Source organism: Brachyhypopomus gauderio, chromosome 5, assembly GCF_052324685.1.
Source record: "Brachyhypopomus gauderio isolate BG-103 chromosome 5, BGAUD_0.2, whole genome shotgun sequence".
NCBI classification, from domain to species: domain Eukaryota; kingdom Metazoa; phylum Chordata; class Actinopteri; order Gymnotiformes; family Hypopomidae; genus Brachyhypopomus; species Brachyhypopomus gauderio.
In genome coordinates, this window is record NC_135215.1 from 12,657,386 (window position 1) to 12,676,827 (window position 19,442).

General features: G+C 41.3%; 2 protein-coding genes across 3 annotated transcripts; one reads left to right on the plus strand and one right to left on the minus strand.

The window, feature by feature from the left end:
- The first annotated feature begins 1,020 nt into the window (after window positions 1–1,020).
- Window positions 1,021–10,120, plus strand: LOC143514507 (interleukin-17B-like). Of its 2 annotated transcripts, XM_077005778.1 has the most exons (3): window positions 1,021–1,162; window positions 9,090–9,427; window positions 9,579–10,120. In XM_077005778.1, the coding sequence occupies exons 2-3, from the start codon at window positions 9,096–9,098 to the stop codon at window positions 9,826–9,828; spliced, it is 582 nt and encodes a 193-aa protein (XP_076861893.1). In that variant the 5' UTR covers window positions 1,021–1,162; window positions 9,090–9,095; the 3' UTR covers window positions 9,829–10,120. The 2 variants fall into 2 exon arrangements, with proteins under 2 accessions (XP_076861893.1, XP_076861892.1); XM_077005777.1 differs by lacking the exon at window positions 1,021–1,162 and having other exon boundaries at window positions 8,751–9,427.
- On the minus strand, window positions 10,031–14,588 carry arsia (arylsulfatase family, member Ia). Its single transcript, XM_077005776.1, has 2 exons — window positions 14,073–14,588; window positions 10,031–13,775 (listed from the first exon to the last, which is right to left on the minus strand). The coding sequence occupies exons 1-2, from the start codon at window positions 14,384–14,386 to the stop codon at window positions 12,383–12,385; spliced, it is 1,707 nt and encodes a 568-aa protein (XP_076861891.1). The 5' UTR covers window positions 14,387–14,588; the 3' UTR covers window positions 10,031–12,382.
- Between the last annotated feature and the right edge of the window lie 4,854 nt (window positions 14,589–19,442).

Sequence of the window (19,442 nt, forward strand, 5' to 3'; positions counted from 1 at the left end):
CGGAGCTGTGAACCTTATTTTGTTTGGAAACTTATTTTGCTTAACAAGTTATCTAGTACAAATGTTATTGTTTATTGCGCTTCTAAAGCTATACTGTCATCTCGGTTTTTTCTTTATTGCAGTTTATTAGGAGAGGAAAAACAAAAAAATTTCGGGGGGGGGGGGGGGGGGGGGTGTGGTAGCGGGCCCAGGTTTAATGGTCACGGTTCGCTACTGGTATAATTACATAAGGTGAATTACTTAGTTATTCGGAAAACCAAATAATTTAGGTCATTGATTTCCTATTTTATTGTACAAATGTAAGGCGAGGCATGTCAAAATATTTTACATATGAACACAGGCAAAGTCAGAGAATGTCTCTGCTCTCAATCAGCAAACTAGAATATTAGCCAGAACGTACGGAATTAACCAGGCAGTGGAATTACTGAAGCTAGGCAGAGGTGTGATCCGGATAACTAGCCCAAGCCAGGGAATTCTGGGACGTGTAGTTCTCCTGGGCTGGGCTAGGCGCTGTAGACGTTACCTACAGTAAAAAAGTAAAAAATCATCTTGATACGATAAACGATACGTTTAAATATGAACAATATTAACTGAACAAAACAATAAGTAATACAATAGTGAATAAACTGGATTCTTTAAAATTAAAAATACAATAATATAAACAGAATAAGAGTACAATTAATAAAATGAGATTAAATATAAAAAAGAGAAACAACAACACAATGAAATAATGGCTTTTTAATGCTAGTGACAGATGTCTGATGAATAAAAGCTGTTCTACTGCAACTCCCTACTTGCAGGTCTTCCGATTCAGAATGCTGCAGCACGACTGGTCTTCAATATCCCCAAGTTCTCACATGTGACTTCACTGCTGCACTCTCTTCACTGGCATCCAGTAGCTTCACACATCAGATTTAAAATTTGATACAAAAATGAGCCCCTCCCTACATGAGGTCCACGGTCAAAGCCCGATCCGTACCATGCGCACTCCGAATTTCAAGCATGGCTCGACTTGAAACACCATGCTTAAATTCTCATGGAAGACAAAACTCAAGACTATTTTCTATCCTGGCTCCTAGATGGTGAAATGAACTTCCTCTTGCTGCTCAGACTGCAGAATCTCTTCTTGTCTTCAAATGCAGACTGAAGACTCACCTGTTTGGTGAGTACTTAAATGAGCACTAACTCAACAGATACCACTTGTTGGCTTTGTTCCTAAATTGTATGTTTCTGTCTGTGTTTATTTGTGCATCTTGGTATAAGTTTTAATTCCCGTTTCAGTGAGCCTGTTTAATTGAAATACTAGGTAATGGTATTGATTTCTGTAGTTTAGTAGTAGTCTGGCTCATAGGTATCTTTAATTCGGACCTATCTATGCTACTATAGGATATATTCTGTGAACAGATGCAAAGCACTTTGTAAGTCCCAGTGGATAAGAGCATAGGTGAGGTAATGGGGGGGGGGGAAGTGGACCTGACTACCCAGGGCCCAAGTAGGGAGAGGGGCCTATTTTGCTCATGTGCCTCGTTTACTGGCATTTATAGGGGCCCACTGACATTGAGAGTGTACAGGGCCCAGAATTTGCTGCTACGCCCCTGGATAAGAGCATCTGCTAAATACACAAAATGCAAATGTAAATATTATTTTGATATTCAGATGTTGTGCATCATGAATGTTCAAAAAAGGACTTGATGATCTCAGAGCATGATTTGGGACATATTCTCTCAGGGATCATTAAACGTAGGAGCTAATCTGTTGTAGGAGGTAAGCCAGGGAATATCACACTACACATAGTCTAGCTGTGAAAAAACAAAGCACGGACCAGCTTTCTTGTGGTTTGCATCTTGCAGTTTGTAATTACTGTCTAATTTATGTAATACTTCTTATTTGAAAATACAATTTCTGTAGCATTATCAATGTGCTTAAGGTGGAAATATAAGATTGTGCCAACATTTCTAATCTCATCCTTTGATTTTGAAAATGTCCTAGCTTGTTTAAACATTCATACTCTCTTCTGTAATGGCCTCCTCCTCGACTGCTCCCACAAAGCCCACATAATCTCTGGGCAAATGGTTTTTGTTTGTGTGTGTGTGTTTCCCCAATTGCCACACCTTCTTTATTAGTTCATCATTTGTTACACCTGTCCTTAGATAGCATGCTTGTTAACATGTATATTTAAGGTTTTGTTTTGTATGCTAGTCTGTTATCATTGTTTGAGTGTGTGTGACATGATATGCTTTACAGTTATCTTATGTCTACTTATCTTATAGTGCTACCTGTGTTGCTAGATGCAGTGCCATTTGTCTTTTATCATTGAGTTGACAAGAGGAACTTTTAGCCCCACCACACAGCTAATGACACCCCTCCATTTGTATGTATGTGTGTATCAGTGTTGCGAATAACGCCGTTAAAAATAACGGCGTTAGGTAACGTCGTCATTTCGTCAGTAACGGGATAATATAATTAGTTACTTTTCCTGTCGTTACAACGCCGTTTACGTTACTGGTCATTAAAAGCGGTGCGTTATTATATATTGATATACTAATGCGAGCGGACCGCTGCCCAGGCTAGTGAGGAGTAACAGATCCCGATAGGTCACAGTTCTCGGTGTAACACCTGTTTAAACTTAACAAGTCAGTAAGCGATTGGCTAAGGCAGCGTTATTATAGCCAATCAGAGCCAGTGTTTTTACACGCGCGCCGAAGCACACGAGTGACACGACACAAACGGAGAAGAGGCCGAAATGGCGTCAGGTGCAAGCCGAAGAAAACTAGGCTGTGTTCGAAATAGATTACTACATACTGGATACTGCATACTGGACTCAGTATACTGGATACTGCATACTGGTCCTCGTAGTAGTATGCAGTACAGTTTCCAGTATGTGACAAAAGCAAAGCATACTACGGGGTCACGTGATCGTAGCGTTGCATGATGGGATGCAGTACACCACGAAGATAGCTCTGTTTGCATACTGGAATATTTTGCGGAAGTAGTAGGTCATCCGGGTATGTTTCGCGTACTGGAAAATTTCATTTTGGTCACATACTGCATACGGCATACTGATTTGGGGCTCGATCAGTACGCCAGTAGTATGTAGTAGGCTATTTCGAACACAGCCCTAGAATTTTCAAGGCGATATAAACATTATTTAAGAAAATACTTTAAGTTCCTGAATGTCTACCAGACTGGGTATTTGATTTATTTAATTAAGAATAGAGGTTTTATTGTTAAGTTTACTTCTGTTGTAAACAAACCAGTTGTCTCAGGTTGAGAGAATTTAATTTAATTTGATAGATGTAAATGCACTTTATATAGTGTAACTGTTTACTTTTGCTTTTTTTTTCTAAAGATTTGGGATTTTTAAATGATTTTATCATGCACTGGTCTGTGGATGTGCAATAAATATCAAAAGTTAAACAATTTTCTGATCTACTCATTTCAACTGACTGTGAAAACTGCTTAAAAAAAAAAAACTTAATTAATTGGCATATAACCTTTTTTAACTGTAACGCAAATAGTTACTTTCCCTGGTAACGAGTTACTTTTATTATAGAGTAATTCAGTTACTAACTCAGTTACTTTTTTGAACAAGTAGTGAGTAACTATAACTAATTACTTTTTTAAAGTAACGTTCCCAACACTGGTGTGTATGCATGGATGGATGGATGGCAATTGGAGACGTTCCTGAAATAATCAGTGCAGTGCAATTTATGAATATTCAAAATGTTCACCGATCCTCATAGACGCTCACAGTCTCATGAACCTTAACTATGTCTGCTGCTCTAAAGGCTGCATTGCACATGCAAGTCAACCACCATGACCTCTCTATGGACATTGTGGTTGGGTATCCTGGGAGTGCTCATTCATCTGGGCAGATTCTGGAATGTCTGGTGATGGAAAAAGACTGAGGGATGGTGGTTATCCACTAAGAAGCTATATACTCACTCTTCAATCCCCAGACTGAGGCTGAATAGAGATGCAGCATGATACACTGCAGAACTCGCAGTGTAGTTGGTGGAGCTTGGAAATACACTATGTTACCAAACGTATTCGCTCACCTTCCTTGACTCACAGCTTAAGTGACATCCTATTCCTAATCCATAGGGTTCCATGTGATGTTGGTTAAACTCTTCAACTCTTCCATACGATGTTGGTTCAACAGCTTTAACTCTTCTGGGAAGGGTGTCCACAAGGTTTAGGAGTGTGTTTATGGGGATTTTTGACCATTCTTTCAGAAGCGCATTTGTGAGATCACATCTTGATGTTGTATGAGAAGGCCTGGCTTCTCAGTCTCCGCTCCAATTCATCCCAAAGGTGTTCTGTCGGGTTGAGGTCAGGACTCTGTGCAGGGCAGTGAAGTTCATCCACACCAGACTCTGCCATCCATGTCTTTATGGACCTTGCTTTGTGCACTGGTGCACAGTCATGTTGGAGGAGGAAGGGGCCAGCTCCAAACTGTTCTCGCAAAGTTGGGAGCATGGAATTGTCCAAAATGTCATTGTATGCTGAAGCATTCAGAGTTCCTTTCACTGGAACTAAGAGGTCAAGCTGAGCTCCTGAAAAACAACCCCATAATCCCCCCTCCACCAAACTTTACACTTAGCACAATGCAGTCAGACAAGTACTGTTCTCCTGGAAACTGCCAAACCCAGACTCATCCATCAGATTGCCAGATGGAGAAGCGCAATTAGTCACTCCAGAGAACGTGCCTCCACTGCTCTCCACAGAGTCCAACGGTGGTGTGCTTTACACCACTGCATCCGAAGCTTTGCATTGCTCATGGTGATGTATGGCTTGGAGTGTATAGTGTATGTTGGATAAGTTTGTTGTTAGATTTTTGTTATAAATGTATACAAAATCCAAGGTATTTATTGTGAAGCTAGTTTTACCTTGAAGGTATTTTGAGTCTTCACTCAAAAATAATTAAATGCAAAAAAAACTTTCACCTTATATTTACCTCTTAAAACATTCTTGTTGTACTGGGGCCTGGAATGAAAAAAATTTAATTTATATCACTGCCACAACATGTGAAGCTCTTTTCAATTCCATCATCTATGGTGCTTCTCCTTCTGTTGGAGCTGTTCCATCAGCTCTCTGTGGTGCTTCTCCTTCTGTTGGAGCTGTTCCATCAGCTCTCTGTGGTGCTTCTCCTTCTGTTGGAGCTGTTCCATCAGCTCTCTGTGGTGCTTCTCCTTCTGTTGGAGCTGTTCCATCAGCTCTCTGTGGTGCTTCTCCTTCTGTTGGAGCTGTTCCATCAGCTCTCTGTGGTGCTTCTCCTTCTGTTGGAGCTGTTCCATCAGCTCTCTGTGGTGCTTCTCCTTCTGTTGGAGCTGTTCCATCAGCTCTCTGCGGTGCTTCTCCTTCTGTTGGAGCTGTTCCATCAGCTCTCTGTGGTGCTTCTCCTTCTGTTGGAGCTGTTCCATCAGCTCTCTGTGGTGCTTCTCCTTCTGTTGGAGCTGTTCCATCAGCTCTCTATGGTGCTTCTCCTTCTGTTGGAGCTGTTCCATCAGCTCTCTGTGGTGCTTCTCCTTCTGTTGGAGCTGTTCCATCAGCTCTCTGTGGTGCTTCTCCTTCTGTTGGAGCTGTTCCATCAGCTCTCTGTGGTGCTTCTCCTTCTGTTGGAGCTGTTCCATCAGCTCTCTGTGGTGCTTCTCCTTCTGTTGGAGCTGTTCCATCAGCTCTTTGTGGTGCTTCTCCTTCTGTTGGAGCTGTTCCATCAGCTCTCTGTGGTGCTTCTCCTTCTGTTGGAGCTGTTCCATCAGCTCTCTGTGGTGCTTCTCCTTCTGTTGGAGCTGTTCAGCTCTTTGTAATTCCTATACTTCACATATTAGCTGCTGCATCTTTTCATTTTCATTTTCGAGAGCAATTAATTTCCCACTACACACACACGTATTTGGTATCCTGATCAGGGTGGAGCACTTGATCTGGTATGTGCACATGAAGGCCCAGGAGATGACCCAGTACTGCCGCATGGTGAAAGTTGCACTGGGGATGTAAGCTGAGTTGACGTGATGGGCACACATTTTAAACATGCACCTGGACCTCTGATATCCCTTCCTTGTGGACCAATAATTCCCAATAGCTTTTTCTTCATGCCTTTTTCTTACCTTATTGCCAGATCCTTACATATCATTAGAGGAACTTAAGGTCTTCACAATATCATCCCATATTTTTTTTTGGAAAAGGGTATTTTTTGTTTGTTTGTAGCCTATTCAATTTCATTTGCGCTGCTGGTTTCATTATGACATTGTGATCACATGCAGAAAGGTCAACATTTGGGTTTTTGTGGAAAATAGTAATTTCTTTTAATTTTAGTTTTGGTATGAATTATCTTCTTCTTCTTCTTCTTTCGGCAATTCCCGTTTAGAGGTCGCCACAGCAGATCAAACTCCTCCATCTGGCCCTGTCCTGAGTGTCCTCCACTGACACACCAGCCACTCTCATATCCTCTACCACCCATCCATAAACCTCCTCTTAGATCTACCTCTCCTCCTCTTGCCTGGAAGTTCCATCCTTAAGACCCTCCTACCAATATACCACTCCTCCCTCCTCTGAACATGTCCTCTAACTTTATCTCCAAAACATGCTACATGTGCTGATCCTCTAATAAGCTCATTTCTGATCCTGTCCTTCCTCGTCACTCCAAATGAGAGTCTCAACATCTTCATCTCAGACACCTCCGTCTCCCTCACCTGTCTCTTTGTCAGTGCCACTGTCTCCAGTCCATACAACATAGCAGGTCTCACTATATAGATTTTTCCTTTCATTCTAGCCGACACCCTTCTATCACATTTGGTATGAATTATGCTTATATAAAATAAAACTGGCGCTCAAAGTTATGTCATTCTTAAAGTTGTTCATAAATCGCTTAGAATAATCGTTATATGGAAACATTACATTTCTTTTGGATTTTCTATTTTCAAAGAGTTAGATAAAAACGTTTTGTCATAGTTTATTATAAACGGAATAGGCATACGAAAATAGGAGAAACTCTGAGTGGTGTAGGCTATTATACCCCCGTCTTTACAAGTCACATCTCTAACACTTGGTGAGCCTCTGCGACTTGGATGTAAACCATCTCTGCTATAAAATTCCCTTTTTTGGCCTTTCTTCCATATCACCCTCAGTATCAATATCAATGCCGTTATTGTAATCAACAGTGCAGTGAAACCCGTCTGCTAAACACGTCACACCCTCTTCTGTAATTCAGCAAAGGTACAGAAATTATGATTTTTGCTTTTGTTTTAGTGTTCATTATGTCGCACCGTATTGTGGTAAAACGTGGCTTTAGCACTTTACTCTGACGCTATAAAATTGACTCCTGAACCGCTGAAAGAACAACTGTAATGTCTGCGGTTTTACTAAAAGCAGCAGTTAACTTTCTGGAGATGTCCAAAACACTAGGACTCGGAAAACGGGAGGTAACACAGTGCCTTTAGCTTGATCCAGTTTCAGGTGCTTTACAACGACTAAAACATTTTACGAAGTTGCGCGAGTTGATCTCGATTCACGGACGTAATTTTGGGGGGGGGGGGGACATGTCCCCCCCACTTTTTCAAAAGCCGGCTTTGGTCCCCCCCAGTTTTTACGGTTAAAACCAAATATTTAAATAGCGACGAATCCATGTCCCCCCCACTTTTGAAATCAAAATTACGTCCATGTCTCGATTACTTCGAAATGTGCGACCGCCGGACTCCGGGACGCAGGTCACCCGATCTGGTGGCGGATTCGTCGGAATACGTGACCACGCTATACCGTTAGATTATGTTAATTAAACGTCAATAGTGTTTAGTTGTGATTTCTGACGACTGTGTGCTGATTGACTCTCTGTTGATCCCCGATAGCCTAACGAATCATAACAAGGGATTAGATAAACAAAATCATCACAAGGGATTAGAATATTCATTTCTTGTGAATCATTAGTCTATATAGTAATTGATTATAGTGCACTTCAAAACGTTTGAGGTTTATGATATTGTTGTTATATGAATTCTGTGGACATTAGGTTGCATGGAGATAACCAATTTGTTCTTTTGTTATTCACAGGATAAAAATTAGTAGACTTTATTGTGTTCTGTCTCACTTGAGACAAAAGTTGTATATCTGGGGCAATTTCCGTTTTAAAGGTGGGTTAAAAAATCTGTTCTTTTGAAGCCGAAACTTCACAAACGGATTGCCCTAACCTGCAACAAAAGCAGGTGTTCATTCTTTGGCCATCTAAATGAAAGCTATTGAAAACATGAACATAGTAATAATAAGAGGATCAAAGACAAAACCTTGGAAGGTTCACATCCGTAGTGTCTAGCACCATTCTATAAGAGGGAGTTACCGGAGTGCATCTATAGACCTTCAAAGTGTTCCTTGTTTGCCTTGTGTGAACAGGTTTTTAGAATGTACTGAAAAAGGACTGAAAGGCATATTAAAGTAAACAAGAGGAAGGACAGACATGGATGCCACAGTAGACCACCATTGATTCCACATTTCGGGGTCGGTTATATTGTAAAAAATATATTTGAATATGTACAGTTAGCCCAAAATATAGGCTATTAATTTTTTTCAAAAAAGTTTTCAAAATCTAGGAGTTACATTTACATTACATCCTGTTAAATACATCTTTATTTAACAGGAGTGAATTTTATTTTGGCACTAATCAATCAATAATAATAATACTACCTGCAATCAAAATGTAACGACAATGATGGACATGAGACGTTTTTGTGTTCCAAGAAGTGTCAAGAAAGATTTGTCCCCATGTTCTCTTTGCAATTTATAGGCCAGGGCACACTCATTGACTGATGTTTATCTGGCCACACCTTAAGCTGCCCGGCACAGGTGTGTCCCTACCTGTGACAAAACGTGGTATGAGGCGGCATGAGGTTAAAACTGATTTTGCGAAGATCACTAGTCAAAGAGGCCTGCTTGAACACCCGTGACAAATGTGATTGAATTAAGTAGAAATAATGGGCAAATTTTGGAATGAGGTGAGTAAAACTGGATTCTAAACGAATTTTGTCTGTTTTACTAGTGATTTGTAAGAAATGTGTAGTTCAGGAGATCAGCTCGACCCCCCAATTAATTGTCTTCAACAGCTGTTAATGGTCGTGGTGGTGGCGAATATTTTGGCATCTGCGGAGGCAAGGCGTAAAGACGGAAAATCACAGAGACATAAAGTGGACATCCAGCAGGAATCGCATCCGCAACGAAATGGTTCTTCTCTCAGAATTCCGCTAGACCCAATATTAGCAGGCGACCATACGACGGAAACAGGGGAGCTGCCGCCAGATGCCAGGGAGATGGACTTTGACAGAACTATAGGAGACATGGTGTCCCAAGTGAGAAACAATCCGGCTCTAACCAAAAACAAATGCGTGGTGGACCGCCAACTTTGGATGTCCAACAGTCGAAGCCTTTCTCCATGGTCATACAGGTAAGCCAAGCATCCTCATACCAATATCAATTCAGTCATGAAACTCGATTAAATTAAATTACTTTAGCATTTTCGTCATACAAACAAAACAAAAATGATTGCAATGATACTGTAGCCTACATAATCTCTAAGCCGTCCTATATCTAAACAGAATAAATCATGACGAGAACCGCAAACCAGTGGACATCCCAGAGGCCAAGTGCTCGTGTGCGGGGTGCATCAATCCTTTTACCATGCAGGAGGACCGATCTATGACCAGTGTCCTCATCTACACCAAGATACCCGTACGGAGGCTACTATGCAACCGATCATCCAAGACGAAGAAGAGAAAGAAATGCGTTCGCCGTTACAGAACGGTGGTAGAAAGCATTGCGGTGGGCTGCACCTGTATAGTAGGTTGAACGGAACAAAAAACCTATACGAACTTTCTGTCCAAATGTATTTTTTAATTATTGCGCACATTGTATTATTATCTTCTTATCGACTGCTCAAATTCAATATGCTAAAATAATCAATGTACAAAAACAAAGAAGAAAACATTTTGTATTTATTCGATTCTAAATATCATAGAAATACACCAAATGATAATGTATTAGGCCTACTCATAAATTGTAAAATTATGTTTAAACAGACCGAGTAGAACTGATGATTAAATTAATCGTAAAATACCATTTTAAACATGCTTTGTAACTAAGTTCAGTATGAACAATAACGTCAGAAATTATTACTCATAAATCTCATTGTTATAAGAGAGGGCTTGTTCTCTGTTTTCTGGATAAATGTTTCTTGATAAATATCGCTACACGTTTGCGCATATTAACACCACGTGACCACTAGAGCGCAGTCTCTCTGTGGAAAAAAATACACGAATATAATTTTTTTTCTGTGGACAGACTCCTTTGTCGTGGTCACGTGGTGGGTGTTAATATGCGCAAACTTACAGCGGTATCTATCTATCTATCTATCTATCTATCTATCTATCTATCTATCTATCTATCTATCTATCTATCTATCTATCTATCTATCTATCTATCTATCTATACACACAAAGAACATCATAAACAAAACCATAACCATGTACCAGGCATTGTGTACAGAAACATCTATGCCAAGCATGGGCTGGACGTTCTGAGGTAAACCATCCAGACATATTAGTGATGGACCATAGATGAACAGAAGAGTGCTGATGTGATAGATGTATCAATTCCAAGTGGTAGCAACATGAAAAGCTTGAGAAATACTGAGGGCTGACACAAGAGCTAGAAAAGATGTGGAAGGTGAAGCCAACAGTGGTTCCCATAGTAACTGGAGCACTAGGGGCTGTGAACCCCAAACTGTGAGAACAGCTTAAGCAGACTCCAGGAACAACATCAGCGATCCCCATTCAGAAGAGTGCATTCCAGGCAACAGCTCAGAAATATATAAGTAATTGAGATATATCTCAATTCATTCTTAATGCATGTTCCATCAATTCTCAACAAATTATATCACATGTATGCTGAGTGGTTATTCATTAAGATAACAGTAAAAATCTTCCACAAATGACTAGTTGTATGAAGCAGGGGAGACCGGGTTGTAACATGGGGAGAGTTGTAACACCATCAGTTCCACCGATCACGGATAAGATAGGAATCATATGATCATTCCAGTATTTACCCAATTCCTCCCTGATCCCACATGGTGAATATCAAGCACATACAGATTCCATCGAGAAAAAATGATTTTGAGGTGAGAAAGTACATTTCTGAATCAAGACTATATTTTGTTTAGTTCTTATACTATTGCAGATAAAACCATATGAATTATATTACATTAAACTGTAGTTTCTCAGGTAAATTGTGATGCATATTTTCCCCTTTTCATTTCAAATTACCTTGCTAATACAGCTAGTTAAACAATGGCTGACAGGAGTGGGGTGGGCACAGCTTTAAAATGTGTTACAACCATCACCTTACATACAACTAAGAAAACTTTCTTGATTTTTAAAGACTGACAGAGGTGTGCCTGCAAATGGCTTTAAAAGAAGCATCTGATGATGTCACAAAGAAGGGCAAGTCAGTCAGATCAGTTGTAAAGGCACATGGTATCTGCCATGTAACACACACACACACACATTGACGTTGTGTATTATTTGACCTACATGTTCTTTACACAGGTACATTGTATTAGTGTTCATTAAGCATACATATTGTTAAATAAGTTTGTTCTAGTACACTAATTTACACAACCACACACACACACACACACACTTCTGAGTAAAACAGAAAGTGGATATGAGTTATGGTCAGTCACAGAGAGAGAGACATTGTTCTGGATTGTTATTTTATTTAAAAAGCATTTTGCATGGTGTGGCCTCTGTTTTAGCTTATTTTGTCTAACTGTTACAACTTACCCCAGTATGTGTTACAACCTACCCCGGTAGTGGGATAGGTTGTAACAAGGGAACACCTTGTATTTGACATCAACTCACGATGGCTGTGATATTTCAATTGAAGTTTGAATTGGTGCCATTTGTAGTAAACAAATGGTTGTACTTTGTATAAAAGTTTGAGAAGTCTAGCTCAAAAATTCAGTGAGTTACAGGTGTTGAAGCAAAAAGTGTTACAACCATACCATGGTCTCCCCTACCTCACTGAAATCAACAAGTGAGCAGCAATGACTGCTGGTCAGCAAAACCTTTGGCATAGACTACAACTTGCAGAATGGTTCAAAAGGTAATAATGTAGTATAATCATCAGTGAATTCAAGCCACAAATTCTTCAGACAAAGGATGTATCAAAAAGAAAATTACAAAAACCTCAGAGGTAGAGTGTGCAGAAACAATCAGGCACATAATTGAGTATGTCCATGAGACATGGCTCATGTGAATTAAAGAATATGATCCCATTAGTAAACAGCCTAACACTTGTTGCTATAAAAAGTAATTACAAATATTATTCATCTAGTGTATCTCACTCATATCTTATTGGACATAATCCTTGTGTTCAGTTTCCTAAAAAATGACCTCATTTTGCAGAACTTCTTCTTTGTGTTTTTCCGCCTTCTGGGATAAACCTGGTTCCAGCTGTCTGCCTCCTCATCCCCGGCCCACGGCCCCCAGGCCCCTCCGTTCAGGCTTGGGTCTGCTCTTGGGTCCTCGGCTGGGTAGCGCACAGGCACAGCCGTGCGGTTATAAAACGCCAACCTTGCGAGCAGCTGCTTCACCACGTCAGGCCGTTGTTCTCCCAGGTCGTACCGCTCGTATGGATCCGCCGTAATATTGAACAGCCACAAGGACTTGCGTGGCTCTGTGTGCCGCTCCAGGCTCCACCAGTCTCCGGGGAAGCTCCCCAGCATCTGCGGCGGTGTCCAGTCCCCATACCCTGGCTCACCCGTTAGCAGTTTCCAGTCACCCACACGGACAGCTGCTTGCACGGCGGTGTTCCAGATGCCGAAACCAGCCCGTGTGGAGCCGTGGCGGGCAGGGACGTAGAGCGGGTCGATGTTGTGCAGGATCTCCAGGCGAGGGGACACCTTGCCCTCGCTGATGGTCTCCCACATGTTAAAGCCATCCAACCCCTGCATCTGGGACACATTTCCCCCCGCTAGGCCCACCAGTGTTGGATACCAGTCAGTGATATGGACCAGGGCCTTGCTGACTTTCCGCCGTCGTCTGAGCAGCGGGCTGTGGACGAAACCCACCGCCCGCACGCCCCCTTCCCAATACGTACCCTTCCTGCCTCGGAGGGGCCAGTTGCTCCCACCAGAGAGAGGCTGTCCGCCATTATCAGTGGAGAAGATAATCACGCTGTTCCGGTAGTAGCCATACTTACGCAGCGCATAGGTCACGTTCCGCACGGCCTCGTCCACAGCAGACACCATGCCGGCGTACTTGCGCCGTGGGACATTGCCCATGCCGCGGTACGGGTAGATATACTCCTTGGGAGACTGCAAGGGAGTGTGCACAGCTTGGAAGGACAGGAAAATGAAGAGAGGCTGTGCAGACGGGTCGTGCGAAGCCAGGATTCTCCGCACCCTGTGGGTGTAGAGGTGTGTGGAGTATCTGCCTCCCTGACCCCATGCCACCGCCTCGCCTTCGTGGAGGTCATAGCCGCACACGCCAGGTCCATCGCAGGAGTCATAGGTGTAGTAGTCCACGCCGCCTGTCAGGGAGCCAAAGTAGGTGTGAAAGCCCCGGCGGGTGGGTAGGCAGTCACGCTTGTAGAAGCCCAGGTGCCATTTGCCCACCATGTGTGTGGAGTAGCCGGCCTCCTGGAGACGCTGGGGCAGTGTGGTCAGGTCGAAAGGCAGACAGTTGGGCTGGCGGGCCCGGATGATCGAATGCTGAAGACCGGTGTGGATCTGATACCTGAGGACAGAAAGCAGAGCTGTTACACAGGTGCATTATGTAGATGGTTTTACTGCAAATATTGAGGGTGATTAAAAACTAAAACTAAAATGGAAGTATAAATGATATTAAGTAGCTTACTACGAACACAGCAAAATTTAAGAGTTAACACTTATAGTATTCAATAACTTCTACAGATTATAATTTTACATTAGGCATTTCGCTATACTTAATAATCTATTCGTGATATACAGAGTAATAAACGTCATTTAAATGCTTAGTGTGGTTTTTAGCGTTAGAAAGAACGTCTGCCCTTACCTCCCGGTAAGAAATTGACTGCGCGAAGGCGTGCAGATAGGCTGGACATAGTAGTTCTCCAACTTCACTCCTTCCGAAGCCAGTTTGTCCAGAGTCGGCGTGTGTATATCCGAATTATGGTACCCAATATCGTTAAAACCGAGGTCATCGGTCATAATAAATATTATATGAGGGGCTCGGTAGTTAGGCGCAGTCGGATCTCTGATGTTCGACACCGATTCGTTTTCAACCTGGTTTGGGCTCGTCCAGTCCCAAGAAAGATAACCCAAACTTAGCAAGCTCACCACGGAAAGACCTGCTAGAGCCGCTGCCATGGTAACTACGCGTCGCTTTTATCCAAGCCTACTAAAAAAATCATTCAATCATTGATCTGCTGGGAAGGTCAGAACAAGCTACACGGGCTGTTTCCATCGTCCAGCTTACTGACACTTACGTTTTAAGCATAAAGCCTTGTGCGTTCATGGCTTCGAGTCCCTTCCAAAAATGCGCTTGCTTTCGAGAATATAACACATTTCCTTAAAACCTCTCTCCTCATTGACTGGTCCTTTTAACCCCGCCCGTTTAAGCTTAAGCGAAATAAGCATATTCGGTACAGTGTCGAGATGTCCTGGAAATGGATTAAAGCTTATGACAATATATACATTTATATATATATATATACACACACACACACACACACACACATATATATATATATATATATATATATGCACACACATTTATACACATACACACACACATTTATACACACACACACACACACACACACACACACACACACACACACACACACACACACACACATATATATATGTGTGTGTGTGTGTGTGTGTGTGTGTGTGTGTGTGTGTGTGTGTGTGTGTGTGTGTGCGCATGTGTGTTGTGTATATACACACAGTAAACTGTAAACCTATAGGCCTATTGTAACTAAGCAGAATTCTTTATGGTTGCTTTACACTAAAAACAGTAGTCAGACCTTAACATTTCATACCATCACAAAATGTAATTCATGATTCTATGAACACAAACAGGAGGTCCTGCCTCGAGAACTCACGTTTAGGGACTTTGCAGGAGCAGGGGTCCTCTCCGGGTTTCAACAGAGACTGTGTTCTGGTGCACAAGAGTCCTTTTTATTTGGCTGTGACTGTATCTATTGTATATGAGTAGGACCCAAAAGGCTCAGACCAGGTAGAAAGTCACACTGTATCGTCCCATGAAGCCCACACAAGTTTGCAAGATAAGATCACTATTGAGCAATATAAAGCAGCACTGTAGTGTGCTCTGTCTAATCTACTACAGCATTAGTGTCATTTGATGGTGGCTTGATGTGAATGGTGGATTTGACAAACTAGTCTAAAATGGGATTATATATGTTTTCCGTTAGCATAGAACTGTAGGCGTGTGCTGTAAGTGCAGGTAAATGCAGGAAACTGCACTTTGAGAGTCTTACAGTGATTTAACACCATTGACTTGGAGGTCATTAACTTGTTTTTGGTCTGCCCTTCTCAACTCAAAATCTTCTCCATTTAAAAGGTCAGGAAACTGCTGGCTGATTTATCACAGTGCTGTTCTATTAACAGCTTCTAACAGGTACAGGTGAGGGAGTGGTCCTCTCCGCTCTTTGCTTACCTGTGTGATCTTGTCTTAGAATGGAAGCTTGAAGCCACAGAGAGCCTCCACTGCACCCATGTGGAACACATTACTCCAGAAGGCATCAGAAACAGCAGTGGACAAACATGCCAGTGCCGGTCTCAGCTGGAATGCGATACACCGCTGCACTTCCTCTCTTTCAGCCTGTGTCTGTGCTCAGCTGAGTGGGCTGACCAGCACCGAAAAAATTCACAGGTTGTTTATTTTTTAATAATGTTTGTTTTAATTTCCCTGAAAACGTTTGAGTCACACTCCACCCACGTACTCTGTGTGCTTATGGTAGTCCTGAGAGGGGTTCATGGTTTCACACTAGAAAGTAAATGTTACACTGGCCACAGTCAAGAATAACAAACTCCCCTTAAGATGATGTATATCTCGCAAGATGATGGATCACAAAATATCACAAAATTAGAGAAAAAAAGAAATATATGCCTGAACTTGAGAAGAAACATTGTATTGAGTTCCTAATAATATCTGGCAAAATATTTGTGTTGTAGCGTTTATGGGAACACGTCCTCCCAATAGACATTTTACAAAAACTGTTCACATGGTCATGCAAAACGTTATGTGTGAGTAATATAAGATGCTAATGATCCCACCTCGGGGAAGTTTGTACATTACAGCAGCTGAAGTACAGGTAAGGATGAAAAACATAAAAATAGTATAATATATGTATACTGTTATATCTATGTATCAGTCTATTTATGGCTGTTTGGTATTTTTCAGTGACATTCTTTTGGTCACTCTCCAAGGTCACAACAACCACTGATTCAATAGTATGACCAATGTGTGATGAAAAAAGAAAGCTAAACGAATGAAAATAGATTTTCTAAATGGCCATGAGATAGAAATAACCCCATTTCCCTTGATGTCATCTGATCTTTATATATTTCACATAACAGTTGAAACCAAAGTCCAGAAACATTTTAGCTAGTCTCTGTAGGTGGTTACACAACTAAGATTGTTAAAGATCTCTCTCTTGAAGTGTGCTCAAATGACATAAAAATGGCATGGAAACAGAGCTTATAGTACATTGTGGGCCATTTCACATTCAGCTTGTGTGTCTTTATGTGAGATATTAAGCTTTGGTAGGGCACCATTTCAACTGGAATCACAACTGTAGTCGGTTTATTAACCTGTGAATAAAAGTCTACCACTCAGGTATGTCAGAACTTCAAAGACTTTATTACAACATGGAAATACACATTACAGATAAGGTTTTTACTTAACTGCATTTATTTGCCTATAAACTTCCATGAACTGCTAAGAAATTCCTATATGTCAGTAAATCGCCCCGTTGAAAACCTTTAAGTAGCCAAATTCTTTTTAGCAGTTGCTTGTGCTCTTTGCCATTTAATTAAGTTCAGTTCAGTTCTAACCACATAGTGATGATAAGTGACACTATGATACTCATCAGCTTCACAGAGCAGGCTGCTGTTGAGGAAGCAGGAGGGCCAAGTCCATGCTGCCAGTGCCAGGGTGGGAGATGTGTGCATGTTATGGAGATGTGTGCATGTTATGGAGATGTGCGCATGTTATGAAGATGTGCGCATGTTATGGAGATGTGCGCATGTTATGGAGATGTGTACATAAGCCCCCAAAAGCGCCAGCATCACACCTGCAAACTTGATCTTTCTTTCTCCACTGTCAGTGGTAACAGTTTTATTACTATATGCACATTTGGCATGTAACAATATGGTCATTCAACTAATTTTACTGTTAAGGATATTTTCTACACATTGCTTAACACATGCTCTTTTGTACTTCCAATCTGTCTTTACTGACTGAAAATACTTTCTCCTTATAGCCAAGAGCACATGAAAGGAAGTAATTAGAGAAAGGGCCAACAGAGCTGTGAGCAAAGTGAGGAGCAGATGTTGGGCTTGGCGAACAGAGCATCATTACTGAATAGCATTGCTCGCCCCTGCTAACACTAACCCCTTTCTAATCCTGCACAGCACTTCCCGATACCCACCACACCTTTCACTTATGCTGACACTTCCACACTGTTGCCCTGTTTTTAAAAATCTGCTATCAAATTAGCAGCTTATTTCACAAAGTGGATAAGTATCACTTTCCACCTCCCTGTGAGTAACTAGATGAATCTAGGATCCTTTTTATTTTTATATTTCTGTACTTTTAGGAATGGAATGGAATGCATATTTGATTCCATATTAGGAACCAGATCTCATTTGGAATGGGAGATATGTAGAGGTAGAAAAAAAAAACTTTTCCTTTCCTGCTTTCCCTCACCATCACTCTATATTTTAGGTCTGTGTACATATACAGGACTATGTATATATTCATTTAAAGCATGTATGCTTTTGTGATGTGAATATATGCATGATATTTCTAAACATGACACATCAAAGACCAGAGTAAACATTTCACAGGTAACCAAAATGTGTCCCATAGACAAAACGTTATACAAGACACCTGAGTTGTTATTATGAAATCATATATTAACTCTTTTACATATACTTATTTTTTTTAGCTTCTGTCATGTCTGTTGTGTCAACATATATCTATGAGATAATGTATTCTTAGCATTAAATATAGATTATGGTGCTGACAGAAAAAAGAAAAAAAACAGGTTAAATATTTGGGCTTATATGGAGGGGCTGCTAACTTGAAGAGGATTCTGCTATAAGGGAGAGGAGACTGTTTTAGTTTTAGTCTGGCGCCAGATTTTGGCTGTTGAAAGTAGCTGAAGACGCTGAAGAAAAGAGTATTGAGAAAATTGTAGAGGTTATAGAGAAATTAAATTAGAGAGGGACATGCAGCCATAAAGGAAAGGGGGCATGTGTGGTTGAGTCTGGGGTAAATGAAGAGAGGGCATCTTCACAGGAAAAACTGCTGTCATGGAGGAAAGGGGCAAAGGGTAATAATGAGCAAGGTGATTGTATTTTATTTTCAGCAGAAGAACCAGCAGAAGAATTTGAGGAATGCCCAATAGTTTTTGGACCACTGGGAAACAAACATGTTTATGACTGTAACCTGAACTACTCCAGACACTCTCTCTCTCTCTCTCACACACACACACACACACACACACACACACACACACACACACACACACACACACACACACACACACACACACACACACACACACACACACACACAAACACACAGACCAGGGAAGGTCTGATGCAGCATTTTGATTCCAGAATATTTCAGAATGACTTTATGTTGCATACACACAAGCTGATGACATGCAAACACTCATGCTAACAAACCCTCATCAATAATAATAGGATTGTCTTTCTTTAAAAAGAAATTCAATTCGTGAATTGAACCCATTCGTGAATCTATATTTTCATCTACATTTTATATTAAAGAATTGAGACCAAACTTATTTTGCATTTCTGAACATCTCTTTATGTTTTGATTGGAAAGCAGCCACATTTCCCCTTATACTTATGAATGAGGCTCTTTTACTGCTGTGACCCTCTGGTCACCCAACTCTACCCTCCTCAGGTAACCAATCTAAATATTAGCCCCAGCACATACACACAAACTCACACTGCTACAGTACAACACTACTAGTACCAGCCATACATGCAACACTGCTCTCAGGCCCCGCCTCCAATGCACTAATATTAACACGTACTACAGCTGAAAACACCCCAGTAGGACCAACACTTCCAAGACCACACACCACCTCCAGCCTACACTGCTAAACACACACACACACACACACTCAAACACATATGCGCG

Bases quoted from the DNA above. Each gene is read 5' to 3' on its own strand.
- LOC143514507 (XM_077005777.1), top strand. From the start codon at position 9,039: ATGTGTAGTTCAGGAGATCAGCTCGACCCCCCAATTAATTGTCTTCAA. The intron at 9,428-9,578 runs GTAAGCCAAGCA...ATATCTAAACAG, and splicing joins CTTTCTCCATGGTCATACAG to AATAAATCATGACGAGAACC.
- arsia (XM_077005776.1), bottom strand. From the start codon at position 14,386: ATGGCAGCGGCTCTAGCAGGTCTTTCCGTGGTGAGCTTGCTAAGTTTG. The intron at 13,776-14,072 runs GTAAGGGCAGAC...TTCTGTCCTCAG, and splicing joins AGTCAATTTCTTACCGGGAG to GTATCAGATCCACACCGGTC.